Source organism: Cotesia glomerata, linkage group LG1, assembly GCF_020080835.1.
Source record: "Cotesia glomerata isolate CgM1 linkage group LG1, MPM_Cglom_v2.3, whole genome shotgun sequence".
NCBI lineage: Eukaryota > Metazoa > Arthropoda > Insecta > Hymenoptera > Braconidae > Cotesia > Cotesia glomerata.
The window spans coordinates 15,107,328-15,128,117 of record NC_058158.1 but is presented as its reverse complement, the minus strand read 5'-3'; the positions used below and the strand labels follow the sequence as shown (position 1 = coordinate 15,128,117).

Here is a 20,790-nt window from a genome sequence, read left to right as displayed (position 1 = left end):
TATCGTCTCGAGCGCCTGTCTCCTATTGTACCGTATTTGTCACCTTTTTCTGGACCGTTGTATTTTGAAGATCCCTTAATTTTTTCAGATTTTTCGTTGCAACTATCCTTACAAAAGTCTCTACTGTATTTATGTTGTTCACTTTCCAAATATTTTTTTAAACTGTCACAAACTGGATTTTTCGACATTACTCACGAATAATTTACTTTCGTCGAGGTATTATACACTCAAGACAACAAAAGTTTATTTTTATTTTACGAATTTTCCACGTAATTTTAATCCGAGATTCTTGAGGAATTCTGCGTTCTGACGTGTTAATACTCTGTGAGGTACTCGTCGACTGATATTTTTCACCCATGTTGGTTTGTTTTTATAACCAGAACCAATTTTTGTATCAAAAACTATACCCATTATTAAGTAGTTTTCACATGTAATCTGATAGTAATAATTTCACCTCTAAAGTTCACTAATTTTCCGTCCTGATCAACTATTCGAAGTCTCACATTGTGTATAGCGTTTGCGACGACTGGAAGGTAAATGACGTGTGTTGGTACTTCAACAATCTTAAATCCTGGTGGAACACCTGGAAAAATTCATGAATTGTGTGAACTTTGTATTCATTTATATATGCACCTGACGTGATATTACATTCAATTCTTAGAGCGTTGAGTTTCAATATGGTTACAGGCAGATCTGATGAATGAGTTTTGTGAGGTTCAAGGAGACGGTTTGTGAAACCCAATAGTTGACCAATAGAATCTTGAGGTCTAAAGTCAATAAACTGATCACATTTAATCTCACTTTTCAATTCATTGTTATTGGCTTTAATATTGATACTGATTTTCGGTAATGATTTTCGTATGTAACTTTCAATATCTGTAATTTCATAACTACCTGTTGGTATAGTTAGAACTTTATTATTAACAGAGATTGTATTCTCATCACTCTTTGTGATTTCCATGAATTCCTCAGAACTATTTGTTGGAAATGTCACTTCATTATTTAGAACAGCATTTATACTATCATCATTTTTGTAATTATTGCAACATTTCTTTTCGACTTTTTTGTTTTTTTACTATTTACTTTTTCACTAGTAATATTATTTTTATTATTGACAACGTTGTCCTCTGAATAAGACACATAAAATTTATTAGCACCAACATCTATATTAGGTATCGAATTAAATGTCAGTAACTCTACAAACCCCAACACATAATTTTTAGCTGGTGATAATTCAATCGGTGGGAAATAGTTAGCTTCCAGTACTGAGGATGATCCAGTCAGTGTTAACGTAAATGACTCAGCCATGTCTGATGAGTTGAACAGTGAGTCACTTTAATTTATATTGTCCAGCTAAAAATTTAAGACATAAATGTCCACATATAATTGAGTCAAAATTTTGATATCTTTCATGATTATATTTTACGCTACCAACATCGAGATAATCCATAAGGTCTTGGGGTGGCTGTAAATTACCAAAACTGTCAAAATAAATTACATTATTACCAATTTTTTTGTATGCCACCCAATGAGTACCTGGTCCATCTTTATCATCTAGATTGATAATTGCTGATTCATTGCTTCTAGGTCCAGATTTTGGTAAGTCATTTCTCATAAAAACTCCACGGAAATTTGGAATTTTCAAAACCTTAACATATTTCAGTATATCGACATTTGTTAATGCTCGATGTGGTAGCTCTACGTGTTTTTTGTCATCTTCTTGCATCCTTTGCCTGCAGGAGACGGTCTTAAATATAATCCCATACCACGTCTGTATGGTCTTAAATATAAACCTTTACCCATGACTATCTCTTCTATCTTCATGTTATGACGTGTGGCTTCTTCCAATTGTTTTTTAGCAGCATTTGCATCATTTACACTTTTTGCAATTCCTGCTGCTCCACCGGCGAGAGACCCAATAGCAGAGAGCCCCGCAAAAATTGGAATCAAAAATGGAAGTACTCCTCCTATTTTTGATGGGATTGGTAAAATACGAGGCACTTTGACATTTTTCTTACCGCCAGATTTTTTCACCGCTTCACGAGCTCCTTTGAGCGCTGATTTTATAGGATCTCCACCTGCTTGCATAGACTTTTCAGCCGCTGTTATAACTTTTGTTAGCGCTACTTGAGGTTTCTTGCTCATTTTTCTTTTTTTGCTACTTTTTTTACCAACTTTTCTTCTTTTATTGGATTTTTTCAGCCCCATTCCAAATCGTCTCTTGACATTAATTATTTTATTAACAGTCCATGCAGCAGCTTTTTCTCCAATACCAGAGTCTGCTGCTTTAAATCTTTGTCAGGCTTTTTCGGCTAATACTTTATCAGCCTCGTGGCGAACTTCTAAATTATCTCGATTGGTAGAGTAGGCAATATCGTGCTCTTTACACGCAGCGTCTAAAGGATTAATTCCAGGATCTCCACGAACTAATCGTTTCGCTAGCTTTGTACCAGGTCCACAATACTGATAACCTGGGATATGAAGTTCAACTGGTAACTTGTTGATAAGATTATTTATGAAGCCCTTACCACATTTACTCTTCATAACGATACCATCACAACTGGTCCAACAATTTTATAAAAGCTGGTATTTATACCTGATTAGTGAAGTCGATGCTGCAGCTTTGAGACATGAACTTCAAAAAACAGAAAAATAAGTTGCCTGTGATCAATTTTGATCAAATTGTTCTTGGTACAGGAACAAAAATAATTAAAAGACACGGTTCTTTATTACCAAATAGTGTACGCGCAGTGTTTTGCGGACCATCAAATTGTGGAAAAACAAACGCTCTGTTGTCTCTCATTATACATCCAAACGGGTTGAGATTTGACAATATCTATCTTTATTCAAAGTCTCTGAACCAACCGAAATACAAATTTCTGGCATCTTTGTTAAAACCTATTAAAGATATTGGATTTTATACATTCGATGAACATGAAGCGGTAGTGACACCTGATGATGTAAAGCCTAACTCATTGATGATATTTGATGATGTTGCATGTGAAAAACAAGATCACATCAGAGATTACTTCTGCATGGGTCGACACAAAGGTGTAGACAGTTTTTATCTTTGCCAAACTTATACACGTATACCAAAACATTTAATTCGAGACAATGTTAATTTTCTGGCATTATTTCGTCAAGATGAAATGAATTTAAAGCATGTATACGATGATCATGTAAATACAGATATGTCATACAATTTATTTAAAGATTTGTGTTCAGTTTGCTGGAATGATGGGAAGTATGGCTTTGTAGTCATTGATAAAGACAGTGAGCTGAATAGTGGAAGATATAGAAAAGGTTTTGACTGTTTTATCAGTATAAATTGACCAACATCCAATTAATTATAGTCATAAATGCTGTAAGTATCACTGCACCAACATGAAACCTGAAGAAATTACAGAGCGAAAAGATATTTTACGTCAAATATCTCAGGTTAGTGATGCTATTAGACAAAAGCATAAATTGTTGAAAATGGGAAAAGATACCGCCGAAAAAAATCTGGATGAACTATTTAAGCCCGTAGTAACACCACTGCAAAGCCTAATTGAATCATCAAAGAAAAAATTTAAGCAAGAAGAAACTGAAAATAAAATCAAAGAAGAAAATAAACTTGCATTGGTTGAAAAAACACAAAATGATGAAATAACTAAGTATGATAGTTTAATAACAGATGATGACACAGCTAACAGTAAAATTGATGAAATGCAAATATCTCCTGTAAATACAAGTACTCCAACTAAATCGAATTTATTGACCAAATACTTGAATAACTTAAATAAAAAGCATCGTACGATTGATTTAAGATATGGTGTGCGTAAAAAAAACCATGAATTATATATAGGTGATTCAGCTGTAAAATTTATTGGTAATACTATTCATATAAAGGATAAAACCTATCCAACAACTGAAGGTTTATTGGAGTTAGTATTCCAAAAATCACCACAAGATTCACTGATCACTCAAGATGATTTAAAAAAATATTTTGAAATTATGGAGTTTACAAATATGCACAAAAAAAATTATAAACCAGATAATGGTATTTATCGAGATTATTCTCAAAAGTATGAGAAATATATTGCTGATTATCTTGCTAAATATACTGGTGAAGGATTACCAAAATTTATGATAGCAAAAAAACGAAAGGCACACATGGATTATGTTTACTGGGATGATCCAAATGAATTGGTTGACAGATTACATTTGCTTATGGCATCTCAAGCTGCTGGTAATTCAAGCCACACCAATGAAATTATTTCAATTATTGAAGAGTTGAGGGAGGCTGGAGTTATACATTAGCAACATTTTATAAAATATTTTTTCATTCACCGGTTAACATTCAAAGTAAACAGAACAATGAGCATTGATATATTTGGACGATCGTTGAAAAATGGTGTTGGAGTCAGCGGACCACCAGGACCACGTGGACAAGGTTTCAAAATAACTACTGATGGACAATATGATATAGAGAGTAGGAGACTGTGTAATGTTGATAATCCTATAAGTGTTAATGATGCAGCAACTGTACAATTTGTTCAAAAAGAACTGTCTGTAATGTATAACAGTTTCATGACAGAACAATCAGAAGTCATTTCACATTTGCACTCCCAAGTGGTAATGTTAGAGACTTCATTTAATTTATTAAAAAAAGAAAATGAAGAATTAAAAGTGATAATAAAACGACAGAAACATAAAAAAGAATTAATTACTGAGAATACTCAACGAATAAAGAAACTGGAAGCTATAATCAATGGAGGAGAAAAAATCAGTAATAGCACATGAACTTCATAAGCCAGCTCGAAGAAATTATCCACGTCGTCATTTTGATATTCGTGGAATTGATGAAACTTGGCAAGCTGACTTAGTGGAGATGATCCCATATGCGAGTGTGAATAAAGGATATAAGTATTTACTAACAATTATAGATACATTTTCAAAGTTTGCGTGGACAGTTCCAATCAAAAGGAAGACAGGTGTTGAAGTCACCAGTGCTATGAAGTCTGTGCTTGAGCAGGGAAGAGTTCCCAAAAATTTACATGTTGATCAGGGTAAAGAGTTTTACAATACAGAATTTAAAAAGCTCATGAAACGTCACGACATCAATTTATATTCAACATATTCAAACATGAAAGCGAGTATAGTTGAGAGATTCAATCGAACCTTAAAAACTAAAATGTGGCGAGAATTCTCAGCTCGTGGAAGTTACAAATGGATTGATATGCTTGCTGAGTTGGTAAATACTTACAATAATACTAAACATCGCACAATAAAAATGAAACCTATTGATGTAACTAAGGCTCAGGAATGGTCGTTGCTGGAAAATATTTATATGCCAATGAAATCTCAATCATCAAAGAGGAAAAAAAATAGATTCAAAGTTGGAGATGTAGTTCGCATAAGCAGGTACAAGCATGTATTTGAGAAAGGTTATACACCAAACTGGACAACTGAACTATTCACAGTTACAAAAGTGCGAAATACGGATCCGGTAACGTATGAGCTGGAAGACTGGATTGGTATACCAATTAAAGGTGGGTTTTACAACGAAGAACTCAGCAAAGCCAAGTACTCAGATATTTTCCTCGTTGAGAAAGTGTTAAAAAAACGTGGAAATAAATTGTATGTGAAATGGTTGGGCTTTGATAGTAAACACAATAGCTGGATTGATGAAACTGATATGTAAATAAATTATAGATGAAAGATCTAATACATTGAATCGAAATAAAAAAATTTTAAAAACATAAATTTTTATACTTTATTTATAACCCTTGAAATAGATTTACAATTATTTACATTAATTTTCTTTTTTTAAATTTTATTTTCTTAATTTTGTCTTGAGGATTTTCTATCTTCATTAATTCATTAACAGATACATTAAATCCCCATGGTAAAGTGTCAGTACTATTTTTTAATAACTGGCGTTTATCGTCTCCCCAGCTTAAAGTTAATTTTTTCTGAATTGCAGTACATACTTCATGATTTTTATTTTTAATTATAAAGTGCTCATGTAATAAATTAACATGGTTATTCAGACATTCTTTGAAATCATTGAATGTAATGGTTTTCAAAGTTGAACCTTTGACACCTTTTGCTGCTTTTTTAATTTTATCTTTTTCTTCAGCAGGATTAAATATTTCGAAAGCATACAGTTTAGCTCTGAGACCCACAAATTCGGACATAATTTTTCCATTATTTTCATCCTTCATAAGCCCCAGAACTTTTTTATTAATCAACGGCATTTGATAAATATTATCAACAGGGTAGTCAGAGGTATCGAACTTTGATAGATCACGCTTAATGTCTTCATAAATGTCTGGTACAGTAAAATGGTAGATTAAGCTATCAGTATCTGTATACATTAATTTAGAGGTATGTCGATAATTGTTTTTAATATAATTATAGTGAAAGTCATAAATGAATATTTTCGATAAATCTAATATAGAAAATCCAACATGGATTGGCTTATTAAAATAGACTTTAGCTTTTGTTAGTTCAATTATAACTATGTCTTCACCAAAAATAGTAAGACTATGAAAATTAGGTTTAGAAATTAAAGCTTTAGCACCATACCTTCCCCCCCATTTAGTAATTAAATGCACATCTTTATGTTTTCTTACATTTTCCATAGTCTTACCAAATACACTGTTATTCATGAGTTTAAATAAATTTTTTTCAAAATCATTCTTGGCATTTTGTCTACACTGTGTGTTTTTATCAATATATGGCTTTAACCATGGAGATTGTTTGAATTTCAATATTCTATGAATTTTAGATAACTTTAGACCTAAACTTAAACATTGTTTTAAATTCTTATAATGAATTACATAATTTTTTTTTGAATAAAGAGTTGTAGTTAATTTAGTTTGTTTACTTCCTGGTGGTACAAAGTGTTCAGGACATAGAGGCAAATCTTTGTGTAAATTATGTAACTCTTCTGGGTAATCTATATCTACTTCTAGTATGTAACCAATACTTTCATCAACATCATTCAAGTACTGATCTACACACCGACTAACCTCTACCCATTCGAATGAACCTTTTGGTAATGACATGCTCATTGCTGCACCATATAAATTGTTTACGTCATAGTACATGAGATAGGATTCATCTTTGCTCTGATCAAATTTCTCTCCCATATAACGATTATTTGCCACAGCATACCGATTGACACACATTGAAACCCCACCACGAATGCCCTTTTCAATAAAAAGTAACATTTCGGGATCAGTCAACAGCTCAAGTTCTACACCAGTATAACGAAGCATAGCTTCAAGTGCAAGACCCGGAAGAGTGTAAAAGTGACATGGATCTAAACTATACGTTTTCAAACAACTTGATCTAAAATTTTCAAAAATATCAGCTAGAAGAAGTACATCAGTCTTAAGATATAAGTCTGAGTACTCTCCTAGGGTTCTGATATTGAATTTACTCCAAACTAACTTTGCAAAATCATAATCTTCATCAGAAATGTACTCATTAGATAACCTTGAATAAAATAAGTCTCTATCAGGCAGCTGTTTATCATCAAGTTTATCGATGCAATCAATATATTCATATGGGAATACACCTTTGCGAGTGACTAATTTAAATTGTTCTGTATCGGGATAATGCGATTTTGTTATTTTTTTATTATTATCTTCAAGATAAGATGATAATTTGTCTAGGCTAGATGCCATGAATTTGAATGAATCTATAAAGCGTAAAGTAACTAAAGTTCCTAAAACTGATTTAGTAAAAGATATATATTTTTCTTTATTAATTGGTAGTAAAGTCATTCTACCTTTGAAAACTGTAGCTAAATGTTTGATTAAAAAATGAGAATCATAACCAGATAAATTGTGAAAAACAACTGGAATTATTTGAGGTTTCTGATAATTTAAATTACAGGCTGTATGAGCAGGACCGCGATAATTGCCCGTAAAGTGATTATGATCATAACATTTATCTTGATCGGAAATAAAAAATTTTTCACAAATATGACAAATAGTTGCCTGATCATGACTATTCTGTTCCTATTTAGTTAGTTTTTTCATTGGTATTGGATTGCGTAAATAGTAATCAAATTCAAAAGCTAAAGACTGTAATTTTTTTACAAACCACTCAATGCAAGACGGTGAGCGATTAATTTCAAATTTGGAAAGTTTATCATTGTAAGTGCAATGACAATAAAATGCTATACTGTGTGGAACATGTTTCTGAGTGTTGTTTTCATCATCTCCTTGGGGTTCAAGCATGCATTCTAAATCTGCATACACAACAAATGGTACAGTATCCTTGTACTGAAACTTAGTGAATTTTAAAATTTTATTCTCTTCATTTGGAAGTTCCATACAAACCTTATTTATTTTAAAACAATCAAGTTTGTGTTGATGAAACGATTTTTTTTTTTATAATGATTAAGACATCGATCACAAAAAAATAACTTTGAATGACCTTTGGATAATTGACTTTTAACCAATCTTGATAAATTTTTTATCAGAGCAAAGTGAAATCTAGGTTCATAATTTTTCATATCATTATCGGGAGTATTTATATTTTTCTCTATTATCAGTAGATGAATAACTTTTTTAGAGTAAAAATCGTTACTTAAATATACAGGAATTATTTTACTTTTTTCTGAATTTTTTTGTGTAAATTCTGACTCTATGCCATAAACATTAATAGATAAATTATTTAATTTTTCAAATTTAGGGATATCTCTTAGAGCTACAGGAAATTTAATACCTTCGTAATTGAGTAACGAACTAAAATGTGGATATGAAGTTGTCCTTTCAGGATGCCCAGTTTGAGGTTCGTATAATGCAGCCACAATACACCAGAGAAAGCAATACTCATCGAAGTTCTCAATGTTAAGGACCACTCTTTTGTGTTGAATATCTTTAGGCAGTTGCACATACGTTGATTCACCAGCCTGTAGAGGTAAAAATGTTGACATAGTTACAACCAAGTTGTTAATTTCCACCAAACTCCACCCCGAATCTTTTTGATTGAATTCTTCAACTTTCTTCAATAATTTATGGTACACATTGTCCATGTACCATTCATCTAATCGTGTAGCTTGTATTATCTCACGGCTTTTCGTGTTAAAAGACTTTTTTTCTTCAACTGTTTCACCATTTTTTGAATTTCTGAATATACAGAATAATTCTACATTAACTTTGAGGTTTCCAGCATTTCTCATTATGCTTCCAATTTTTTCAATAACTAAATCTTTTGAGTCATTTAAAAATTCTCTTAAATCGGTATGGGCACGATTTACAACACAACCAGTTTTAATATTATTTGAAAAGGCATTCTCAAGGTCTTGCCACTTGATCAAACTATTTCTTGCACTTAGATCACCACCAACAACTTGACCACTTAATCTGGTAAATTGATGAGCATACCAACACAACAGTACAATGTTTGCTTGAATACTTCTTTTGACTTGAACACTTGTTTGCTGATCCATCAAAATAGTATTAAAATATTCAATTGTTTCAGAGCAAACATTGTAACATCTTTGACAATACTCTTCACTCATTGTCTTTTCTCTTAAATCATTAAATGATTGAGCTATTGAGTTGACCAAGTTTTGGAGAGATTTGATGAGATCACAAGACTGATTCATTTTATTGAACTATTTGACACTTAAATTGATAAGTATCTATAAATTGTTTTACAATAATAATTTTTTATAGTTAAAATAAAATATTTTTATTAATGGTAATGCACTTTTTCAGCTTGGCAAAAAAAACAATGATTTTTTTCACTGAAGTGATTGTAGGACACGAGTAAAGTCACTGATAGAAAAAACCTTCTCAGTCCGGCTTTATATAGTGGTTAAAATGACTCATCAAAAGCTTATGCAAAAAAATTTGTAACTTCATAATTTCAATGATATAAATATTTATAGAAATCTAAAACCAGTGCGTAGTTATTAAAATTTTTCTAAGCTGACATAATATTTAAAAAATAATTAGGGGGTAGTATTTCAAGGATTTATATGACATCATGTATGTGAAAATGTGCAATGACGCAAAAGATATAACTTTAGTATAGTTCATAAACATCAGGAAGTTATGAAATTGAATCCTTAAAAAATTAATAAATAATGCTAATTTATTATTTTTTCTTTGAAATCTTGAATTTTATACTGCGTAAAATGATAAATTATACTGTTGATGAATTCTTTCTTGATGATCTCAAACTGACTACTGCTTAAAATGATACTGAAATTCTTTTGAATTTTGTACTGCGCAAAATAATAATTGCAAAGATAATTGATAAACTTTTTTCCCAGCAATCTCGAATTTCTTACTGCGTAAAGAAATAATTCTGAGAAATGTTGACGAATTTTTTCATTTATTGCGTTGTAGTTCCTAATTTTTAAGAGGAGGAACATCCTATAAAAAGGGTCGATTCAAGCTAGACTGCATAAGTTACAGTTGAAGATTCATCAAGAAAGATCCAAGTAAAATAATAAAGTTAAAACTCAGTTCTTAAGTGTATTCATACATATTTTGTGACAAAAAAGTAAGTATACTTATTTGATCAGAATTTTTGTTGTAAATTATTCATACTAAAAATAAATTCAATACAGTTCAATTGGAAATGGAGTTCACCAAAATCAATATAATTAGTCGTTGCGAAGATTATTTACCAACAAAAAAATTAAGCGAATTGGAAGTTGATAAAGTTTATCGAATTACTGATATAAAATCTGTAAAGGCAAAATATGGAAAAACGATCATCATATCGATTGATAATGCATTTTCTGTATTTTTGCCAAGCAGAATTGTTACAATATTGCTTGATAACCAGAAAGATCTTGAGGACATGATGAATGCTGCAAATGAGAATCATCTTGGACTGCGTTTCCTCGGTGGCAAATATAATCAATTTGAATTTTTAACCATTTAAATAAAATTTTCAATATTTTTTCTTCATTTCAAATATTATAAACTAAAAATTTTTTATTACTTATGAATAATATTACAAAATATGTGAATACTTATTATTTTGTATAATAATACAAAAAATAAACAATTTTTTCTATCGATAAATAAATTTTTGAAATTATTTTAGTATAATTAATAATATGAATATTATATGTACAATAAATTATTTTTCTATACATAGATTAAGTAAAATAAGTTTAAGCATAACTAATTGTGAATATAGTAGGAATGGTATTTATCATTATCTCAACCCAAATAGTCACAGTTGACGCTAAATTGATGAAAATTCCCAACTGTGATTGATAGTTAATTAGACGAAAAAATAACTTAATATAGAATAAATTGGTAGTAATGATTCCATCCTACGCTAAAAGCTGAAATTAGAATCAATGATCGATATAATATCGATAGTTGAAAGTTCTCTCTCTATATATATGTATATAGGTATATGTATCAGCATACATTCGAATTGAACTTAGATGAAGAGGTGGTGAAACGTATGAGATGAGGTATTATATCACTGAGTGGGGACACATGAAGAACAATCGCGCAAAGAGGAGGAAAAAAAGAAATATACTGTACATGCAAGTTGAGAGAATAAGAAATAACTTATGTTAAGTTTCTAATATTAATTATTGATAATATAGATTTTACTTATCTTTTGCTTCATCATTTTACACCATACATATATATTTGTAACAATAAATTTTCTCACAATCAGGATACTTAACGGATAATTACATTAAATAAACGAAACAAATCAATTATTATTCTTAACACTGTTTTTTTTATTTTTATGGAGAAAAAAATTAATTAGTACAAAAGATGCAGCACTTTTTACATTTAAGTAAGAAGTAAATGATATAAGTTATCAAAAAATATATAATATAATTATGATGTAAATAATATAAAGATATATTTATAAAAATAATATAAAGATATAAAGATATATGAATAAAAATCCCATACTTTAAGTTTTTTTATCAACGATTATGATGATTTGAGTTAATTATTTATCAACATTATCATCATCATTATCATCATCAAATCCATCATCATTATCATCATCATCGCTGATGCAGATGATCTCGAATGGTTGCTGCTGTTCTTGTGATTGCTGCTGCTGGTTATCTGATGATGATGATCGTAGTGTATCACGATTGATGATGTTTGGATAGATTGATGGGTCACCGCATGCCTTGAACCAAATTATAGTCGCAGATAACAACTCCGATTCTGCCTGAACGTGACCGATTCTCAAGGCTGCACCCTCCAAAGAGCCGTTGATCAGAAAATTACGCTGCAGAGCCAGTTTAATGACACCCATCAACATCTCATCTGTCATCTCACCATCCCATTCTACTGGATAGGTAACCCATTTCACATTCAAGTTTGGGATTGCCATGATTGGTTTTTTTTCTAAATAATCAGAAAAAAAGAAAATCACTAATTTTATAATTAAATATTTGGGTCAAAGTTTTTTTTCTTCACTCCACTATAAATTTTTATTAGTGTAAGTATAAGGTAAAAGCCCCAGTAGCTGCTCAGGAACCAGTACCTTCTCACTCCATGTATTTGTACATCTATATTAATGCAGATATACAAATACATGGAGTGAGCAGGTACTGGTTCCTGAGCAGCTACTGGAGATCTTACCTTATACTATCACTTAATTTCACAGATTTTTTTAAAAAATCATGCATAAAACTTTTTTAACTACAGGAATATTTTTCAAAATTTACAGAATCTATTCAGCTGTCACGTTAGTTTTTACGGATATATCCAGTCATAACCACATATTAAAGGTTTCAGAACTGACTATTTTAAAAATACCATATTGGATTCTGTAAATTTTAGAAACACAGAGAATTAAAATATTTCTTACCTCACAGATCGAAAACACAAGCTTCACAAAAAATAAAATGAATTTAACTTTGAAAAACTTCACAGAACTTAGAATTTTGACTTGAATATTTTGTCAGTTGTATGCACGTGGTCACGTCGAAATACTGATTTAGTTTGATGTTTAGTCCACTTATACTTATTTATATAGAGCAAAAATACACTCAAAACTTTTAGATGTGACAATTAATGAGTATCCGTGTAGAGTAAATAGAACTTATTGACATTTCGGATACACTCTTCCAGGAGTATCAAGTTGCGAAGATAAGCAAATTGCGTTTGTCAAAAATTATTCTGATGCGTTTCAAGATGTTTTTTATGTTTTAGAAATTTCTATCAAGATCTCGATTATGATCAATTTTTAAAAACTTAATATTTTTGACTAATGCATCATTTTTGTAAAAAAAATTATTTTTAATAAAATTTTCAGTATTGCGCAATATTGTTTAATTTATATTTTTCAACCACTTTTATTTACATAGATATACAGTTACATCAATAAAAATTTGTTGTCAAAAGTTACCACAATGAATCGCAAGGCAATTTTTCTCATGTTTCGATTAAATAAAATGCGTAACATTTTTTTAAGGTTACAACTTTCTCAACGGAGTCAAATTATAGACCGGTAATGTAAGACTAACTCCTTTTTAAATAATAACATTACTCTTGTAAATATTTGACATCAACAATAATGTTTAATTATATGAGATCATGCGTTTTTGCGTGGTAAGTATTTATGATAAAACTATTCTCTAGAAACTGTATAAAAGAAAACAAACGATTCAGAGTTTTATTTATTTTTATTTATTTATAATCAATTTATTCAAAGGCGATAATGGATCGTTGTGACAAAAGCTAAATGAAATATAAATAATTCTCCATAAACCAAACTTTCAAACGCTGAACATTTTCCAATGCACAGTGATAATCATCGTAAATGATATCACTATGTTCAACTTCTGGATGTTGGATAAAATGAGTAATTTTCGGTAAGCTTCTGAATGATGGACATCCTAATGATTCAAGATTAATGACTTCTTTTGTCGAATTACAAATACTCTGAATCCATTTTTGTTTTTCATGACCTTTGACGTAAATGTATTTGTAATCTCTCACAATGAAATTGAGAACTTCTTCGAGACAATCATAAGGTATGACTCCTTTATCCCATGGTATACCATGATGCTTACGTATCAGCCATAAGTTCATATGTTTATAGTTATTAGGTAGCCCGCTCCAATTACAAGGTGGCTTGAATATTTTAACAGACAGTACATTTGACTGATCTAATGTTTTATTTACACTAATTGCTGCAAGCTCTTTCACCACAAAACGATTGTTAGGCATTTTGAAGCCTTGAACATCAACAATAATTTCTTTAGCCATTTTTCACAAAAAATAGATGGATTTCAGTCAGTCACAGAAACAATACTGAATATTTTTTTAAAAAACACTCTTTTATATTATTCTATCCATCTGCAAATTGTTTTGATAAATAACTTGAAGATTTTTTGCATGATTCAGAATTTTAATGAATGATTTTTTGATTTTTCAGATATTTATTTCATCCGCTCTTCGAGTTTTTGAAACTTTTCAATTATTTCTGATAGTTGTTTTATTAAATTTTCTTTATCAGCACAATTTGAGTACAATTTTCCCATGCGTACACTATTAATAACTTCAAAGTTTTCTTCTAATGCAAGGATATCACATATAAATTTTTTAATATGTTCAGAAGAGTTGTTGTAAAAACATTTTCAATTAAATCATTGAAATCTTCACAAAACTTTTCAAGTTTTTCAGCATTTTCATTTATTTCCGAGAGTTTTTTTGCCAAATTCTGTTTATCAGCACAATTTATGTATGATGTATCGGCAAAAAGACTTTTGAAAATTTTAAAGTTTCTCTCCAATGTAATTATCCAGTTAACAAATTTACCAATATCTTCAGGAGGAACATCACCAAAAAATCTTTCTATTAGATCATCAAAATCCTCACAGAAAGGGTGATTATTCCGTAAAAATGCAATTTCTTGTTCACACAAATTATCTATCTCCATGGTTTGAAAGTTGTACTTGAAGCTCTCACGATACACTAACAAAATGAAAATTTATAAATCAAATAGTTGTGGCGAAGATAGCCAGAAAGTAATGGACTCCCCTCTATATCTCCAAAAAATGAGGGCGTATTTGAGATTAGCAATAAAAGGCTGAGGCGGACTCGGCCAGAAATGGCGGACATCGCCCCGAAATGGCTGACTTACCCCTCCCCAGGCAAAATTACCAACGACAAAAATATCGGCAAATTATCGACCGACGAAATAACCATCCGTCGGCAAAAAGACACTCGACATTATCAACAAGGTGTTACCACCAGTCGGTAATGCAGGTATCTGTCGGCAATCCAATCATACGTTATCGTCGGTCGGTAAATAGCTCGGATCAGAACCCACAATCTGTTTTATCGGGGGGGTGAAGTCCCCCTGTTCATCTACTTTGAAGCTACAGTTTATGTAAAAACAATTCCAGCGCACCCTGGCGAATGTAGATGCAAGCTGTGAAATGTATTTTTTTAACTGTAGTTTCCCATCTATTGGAAGATTACCATGCATTCTCGAATTATTTAGTCTGTGGCATGTCACTTTTTACATAGAAAAAAAGTCAGGATCGAAATTTTTGAGCTTGCTATAGTTTGTGCTGATAAAATTTAATAATTTCAAGTAGATTAATTATTATAATTGAATATAATTAATTAATATCAGTAAAATAAAGCATGAATTACTGTTATAATATAAAATTTAGGAACAAGAAGTACCGTAGAATTAAATAAAATTTTGCAACCTCAAAATACCGTTCTGCTTACAGTAAACACAGTCGGTAGTCTGGCGCTTCGTTTACAACGGATTTGAACGGAACTTGGCGCCAGATTCTACCGAATCTGTGGATTCATCTTGGAGTTCTAAAACTTGATAAAATACGAACAAGAAACATGAATGGTCTAAAAAAACAAGAATTCCGAAGGAACAAATCACCAAAATAAAAAAACAAAACTTGTAGAGGATAATCAAGACAACTGATAAATATTGGGAAAAATTCATTATATATTTCGTTTTTTTAATGAAAAAGTTTTGTAATTACATTTTATTTCATTTAATCTTTTACAAAAGTCCAAATAGAAGTTTGTTTAATCCTAAATCATTAAAAATTAAATATAGTCATTAGTATTCAAGTACAAATATTTTTTAAATTATCTTCATTTTAACACCATGGGCTTCTCTATTTTTTTTAACTTCATCATATGCATCTAATCACTCTTTATTCTTAAGACTCTGGTTGAGACTTATTTCGTACAATAGTTCTAAACCTAGCTAATGTTTTATTTGTACATACTTTCAGGATCAATTACTCAAAGACAATAATAAAATCAATTGTTATGAAATAATTCTTGAAAAAAGTAGTTTTTATTTGGAGTAAAACAAACACGGAATCGCCATCGAAACTTGTATTTATGCATATAGCAGGGTCTTTGAACACAAACGATTGCATTTTAACCTGAGATTTATTCTCCACTTGCCCAGAACCTGACCGTATATTGCGAGAATTTGTGACCAAGATTGCTGGTGAGAATGTAACGATGTCATTGATAGCTGATTATTGTCCAGCCAGGAACAAAACTTTGCGTTCAATACCTGCACTGCCGGAAACTCGACAAATGATAACCAATACTTTTGCTGAGAATGTAAAGCTGAACCTGCTCGCAACTGGCCACCAGTTCTTTAACATTTCAACCGCAGCCTTAATCACAAACTTAATCCTGTTGAAAAATGGGAGCAATTGCTACCATTACCAAGATTCTAACAACGTCGCCAAAGAGAATTCTTCAGAATCCAGCTTATCGAAGAGATTTTCCCGGAGCAGGTTGAGGGAATCATTTTGTGTGAAAGCAGGAAACCGATCAGCAGCCGATCAGAGCTCGCCAAGTCAGGCTGTCAGAAGAAATCAGGGCAAATGCTGATCAGCCAGCCTGCCAGCCAGCTGCCAGCTGACTTCCAGTTGTTAGCGTTTAGCCAGGGTGATCGGCAGCCCACAGAGCGGGAGACGCCAATCTGGCTATGCTTGCTTTTGCCCACAGCCAAATAAGTCATTTCGTTTTCAGTTATTACTTAGCCCAGCTTACTCAGTTAATAAGTTAAACAAAAAGATAATCGTCTCTGAGGACGAATAAAAATTTATCGGGAACGCGTCCATCCTGGACGAAGACTGATAAATTTTTATTCGTCCTCAGAGACGATTATGCTACAGATTCTCTCTTTTTTTTTTGTTTATTTAATTAATTATTTAATTAGCTTCGAGTCGTTTGGGTTATAGCTACAGATTTAAGAGTAATAACGAGGAAAGTGATTGAGTTTTGTGTGAGTAAGGTAAAGTAAAGAGCAAAGTTATTAGTTGGCGTCTCGAGCTTGTGGACGAGTCTACGTTGCCGTGGAGCGGGACAATAAGTCACCCGGCCTCGTGGATGCTAGGTAACTAGCCCTTTTGAGACTCCTGGTGGACTACGGAAGTCCAGCTGTAATGCTGGCGCTCCAACATGGGAGGAGTCAGGTGTGAGTAGGAATCGGTTTTAGTAATTTTGCCCTTGTGGTGGTTTTGGTATTTCTGACGAGACTTGACCAACCTCGCCGAGAGTACCGCTGGTCCACGTTAATTTTGGCAGGCCACAGGTGTGATCGGACCATTGTGCCTGTGGAAGCCTTTGGTCAGTGTTAATTTTGAGGGTTAGAACCTCTTGTAAAATCCTTTTACGATTCCCCTACTTATACCGGCTCCAGGAGAGGTAGCCACCATGGACGATCCTGGCTCGGGAAAAGGAAAGAAGGTATTATTTAATTCTATGTTATTTCTGTCGAGTTAATTTCGTATTCTGGGGAATAGTCCTCTTGTAAAACGTTTGTTGCGGTACGTTTTAAATTCTATTCCTTTTCTTTGAGTAAAGTAAGAAGGATGCTTAGTTTAAGGTATATTTTATGAGTTTTTATTTTGTACGGTTAAGAGAGTTAAGGATTTTGTGAAGGGTATGTTTTGAAGCCCCAGGTCATTTTAGATATTTATACTTTAATTGGGTTATCGCTCCAGTAAGAATCAAATGTAATTAGAATTATTTAATTTTTGTATTTCTAGCTAAAAGTTATATTGAGTTCTGTATGGTTATATTTATTCGAGTTTCCGGTAATTAAGTTCCTGTATCTGTTTTGTTGTAACCCTTATAGTTAAAGTTTTGTTAAGTTTTTTTTGGGACTTTGTTAATAAATCAGCTATCAATCCGAAACATCAGCGTCTTGATTTACACACGTTTCCCCAACGTGCAACCGGATCACCCCCTCTCTCCACAATCCACACACTGAGCGACACCGAGTATACCCGCCTTCTCTGCTGCAGCTCCCAGCCTTATTGTTACAGTTCTTTGAGTTTTGGTAATTTCTCGCAAATAAAATTATCTGGCGTCCTTACGGTTATAGATGAGGCAGTTCGCGGGAGTATGAGAGTCGGAAGTATAACGTTTGGGGTTAAATCTCTAGGTTTCCTATTAAAGATATCGTTTGTAGTTTAGTTCAAAGAGACCACCCACCAACCCCTTAAATCTCCAGATTTTAACGTTATAAAATGGCGCCCAACATCGAGGCCTGAAAAGCGCGGGAGTCCGCACCGATCGAACACCTGTATCGAGAAAAATGATGTGTAAATCAAACAACTACGCATGATTGCATAGCTGGATTAGGTTTTGTGGAATTATTTATTAAGGTATTATTTTTGGGTATTATGCTCTTCGCTTGAGTTAAAAATTTAAAGAATTTAGGAAAAATAGTTATTGCAGTTATTTATTCTCAGAAAGCACCTTAGATTATTTTTCTTTTGTTCAAGTAAAAATTCTGAGAATCAAAAATCTAAAATATAAAATTATTAATTTAAGTATTTATTCCCGGAAATACTGATGGTATTTCTTTTGTTTAGCTCAAGTAAAAATTCGTAGGATTACAGAAAAAGCTGAAGAAAGAATTTCTTTGTTACAGTCAAAATGTTACATTTACTCATACTTTTTTTTATATATATGTGCTTCATCTCTAAAAATTATATTTATATTGAGCATTGGAATGTCTAAACATTCGCACACGTGCGGGCTACAGAAAAAGAAAGTTATAGGAATGCATCATATTCCTAACTTAAGTAAATAAAATTTTATTACTTTATTACGGTTCTTAGAAATCCATTGTTACAGCGTAAATATAATCCGCTCAAGAAGTGACAAATAGTCGGCTACAGTATTACGCAGAACAAAGGGATTTTTGTATTAAAACGCTATAGTGTTACTAGGCAAAACAACCACTTAGAGGCGGCAAACACCACCGCACCTCTCTTTCTCACCTACAGACAAGAGTCCATGTGCTTGGTAGCACGCGCCACGAGAGCGCCACTCGAGCGTCCAAAATCTTCCAACGCACCCGAGAGTGGGGAGAGACAACACTACCGAGTTACGCACGGGAGAGGGTAACCCGAAAGGGATAGTGGGCCTTCTAAGCGTTCTGATTGGCTAAGACGCTCGAAGAAAATTCGATTACCAATTAGAAACAGCGACGAAGAAGAATTTCGGGAGACATCGACATCCTCGGATAACCATCGATCACCGATCATTCTCTCGTGAAAAATTTGTGAACTTCAGACGTATCTGCAAGTATCAGCCATTTTCAAGTCCTTTGTGCTTTATCGAAAAGTTAAACTACGTTATATATCCCAGTTACAGTATTTCCAAATTGTTTAATTAAACAAATTCAGTTGATTATAGACGCTACAGTTATTTTGCAATAAAATTGGAAAATCTTACAGTACAGTTACTTGTTTAATTGAACTTGTTTCAATTATTCAAAGAAATAAACTACGCAGTTAATTACTACTTAAGTTATCGAAAAGCTACAGTCTATCTTACCTTGTTAATTATTAACCTTGTTAAGAAATTACGTACATAAAATTACAGAACAACAAATTAAGCTACAGTATTAAGTGAAATTAGAATCAGTGAAGTGAAGCTACAGAATTAATTTACGACACCTGATTGGTAAGTTTAGACCTACCGCTCTAGTAATCTATTCTATTATTCTCTACTTAAAATCCTTCTAAAGCCCTAGTTAGCCTATCGAGTTACAGTTGCCTTTCTTAAAAAAAAAAAAAAAAAAAAAAAAAAATGTCTAACGACGAAGGTCAGTCAACGGACGCTGAGTTTAATCCCAAATTATTTGACGATACAGAAGACTTTATATTACGCTATCGTAACCCACCACCGGTAGGGGTACGTATACAAGAGAATGTAGCTACAGCATCGGACGGATTCAACCCGAATACCGCTACCCCAGGACGAGGTCGAGGACGTGGTCTTCCCCCACCCGCGAACTCGGGGACAATACCGAAATCTAACCGCTACAGTAGATCAGATTACAGGCATTTACCGACCGACCACGTTACAGTACGACGACCAAGATCTAGAGACGAATCTCGGCGACACAAAGTTCGCCCGAGCCCCAGAGATTACGAGGTTCCAGAGGACGTAAGCAGTTCAGATCATGATAGCAGAGCCCCGGCGAGACCCAGTGTCTCAAATTTAATGAACGTGCTACATAAATGGCACGTGAGCTTTGGAGGAACACCCGAAGAAGATGTAGAGACCTACATCATGAGGATGGATGAAGCTCTAGAACTCGCCCCCGCTGATGGAACAGGCTTGCGTAAAGTCCTTCCATTTACGTTCCAGGGCGCGGCCCTAACTTGGTACCGCGGCCACTCACGAAATCTTAGATCGTGGACAGATACAGTTAAGGCACTACGTTGCAGATTTGCCGATCCAGACTATCAAATTTCCTTGAGGGAGGAAATTTCCAACCGCACTCAGGCCAAAGATG

The 20,790-nt window shown here is 32.8% G+C and overlaps 1 protein-coding gene across 1 annotated transcript; it reads left to right on the top strand.

The window, feature by feature from the left end:
• The first annotated feature begins 4,359 nt into the window (after window positions 1-4,359).
• LOC123275250 lies at window positions 4,360-5,686 on the top strand. The gene is made up of 2 exons (XM_044743240.1): window positions 4,360-4,617; window positions 4,943-5,686. Exons 1-2 carry the CDS (start codon window positions 4,360-4,362, stop codon window positions 5,684-5,686), a joined length of 1,002 nt encoding a protein of 333 aa, XP_044599175.1.
• The last annotated feature ends 15,104 nt before the right edge of the window (window positions 5,687-20,790 follow it).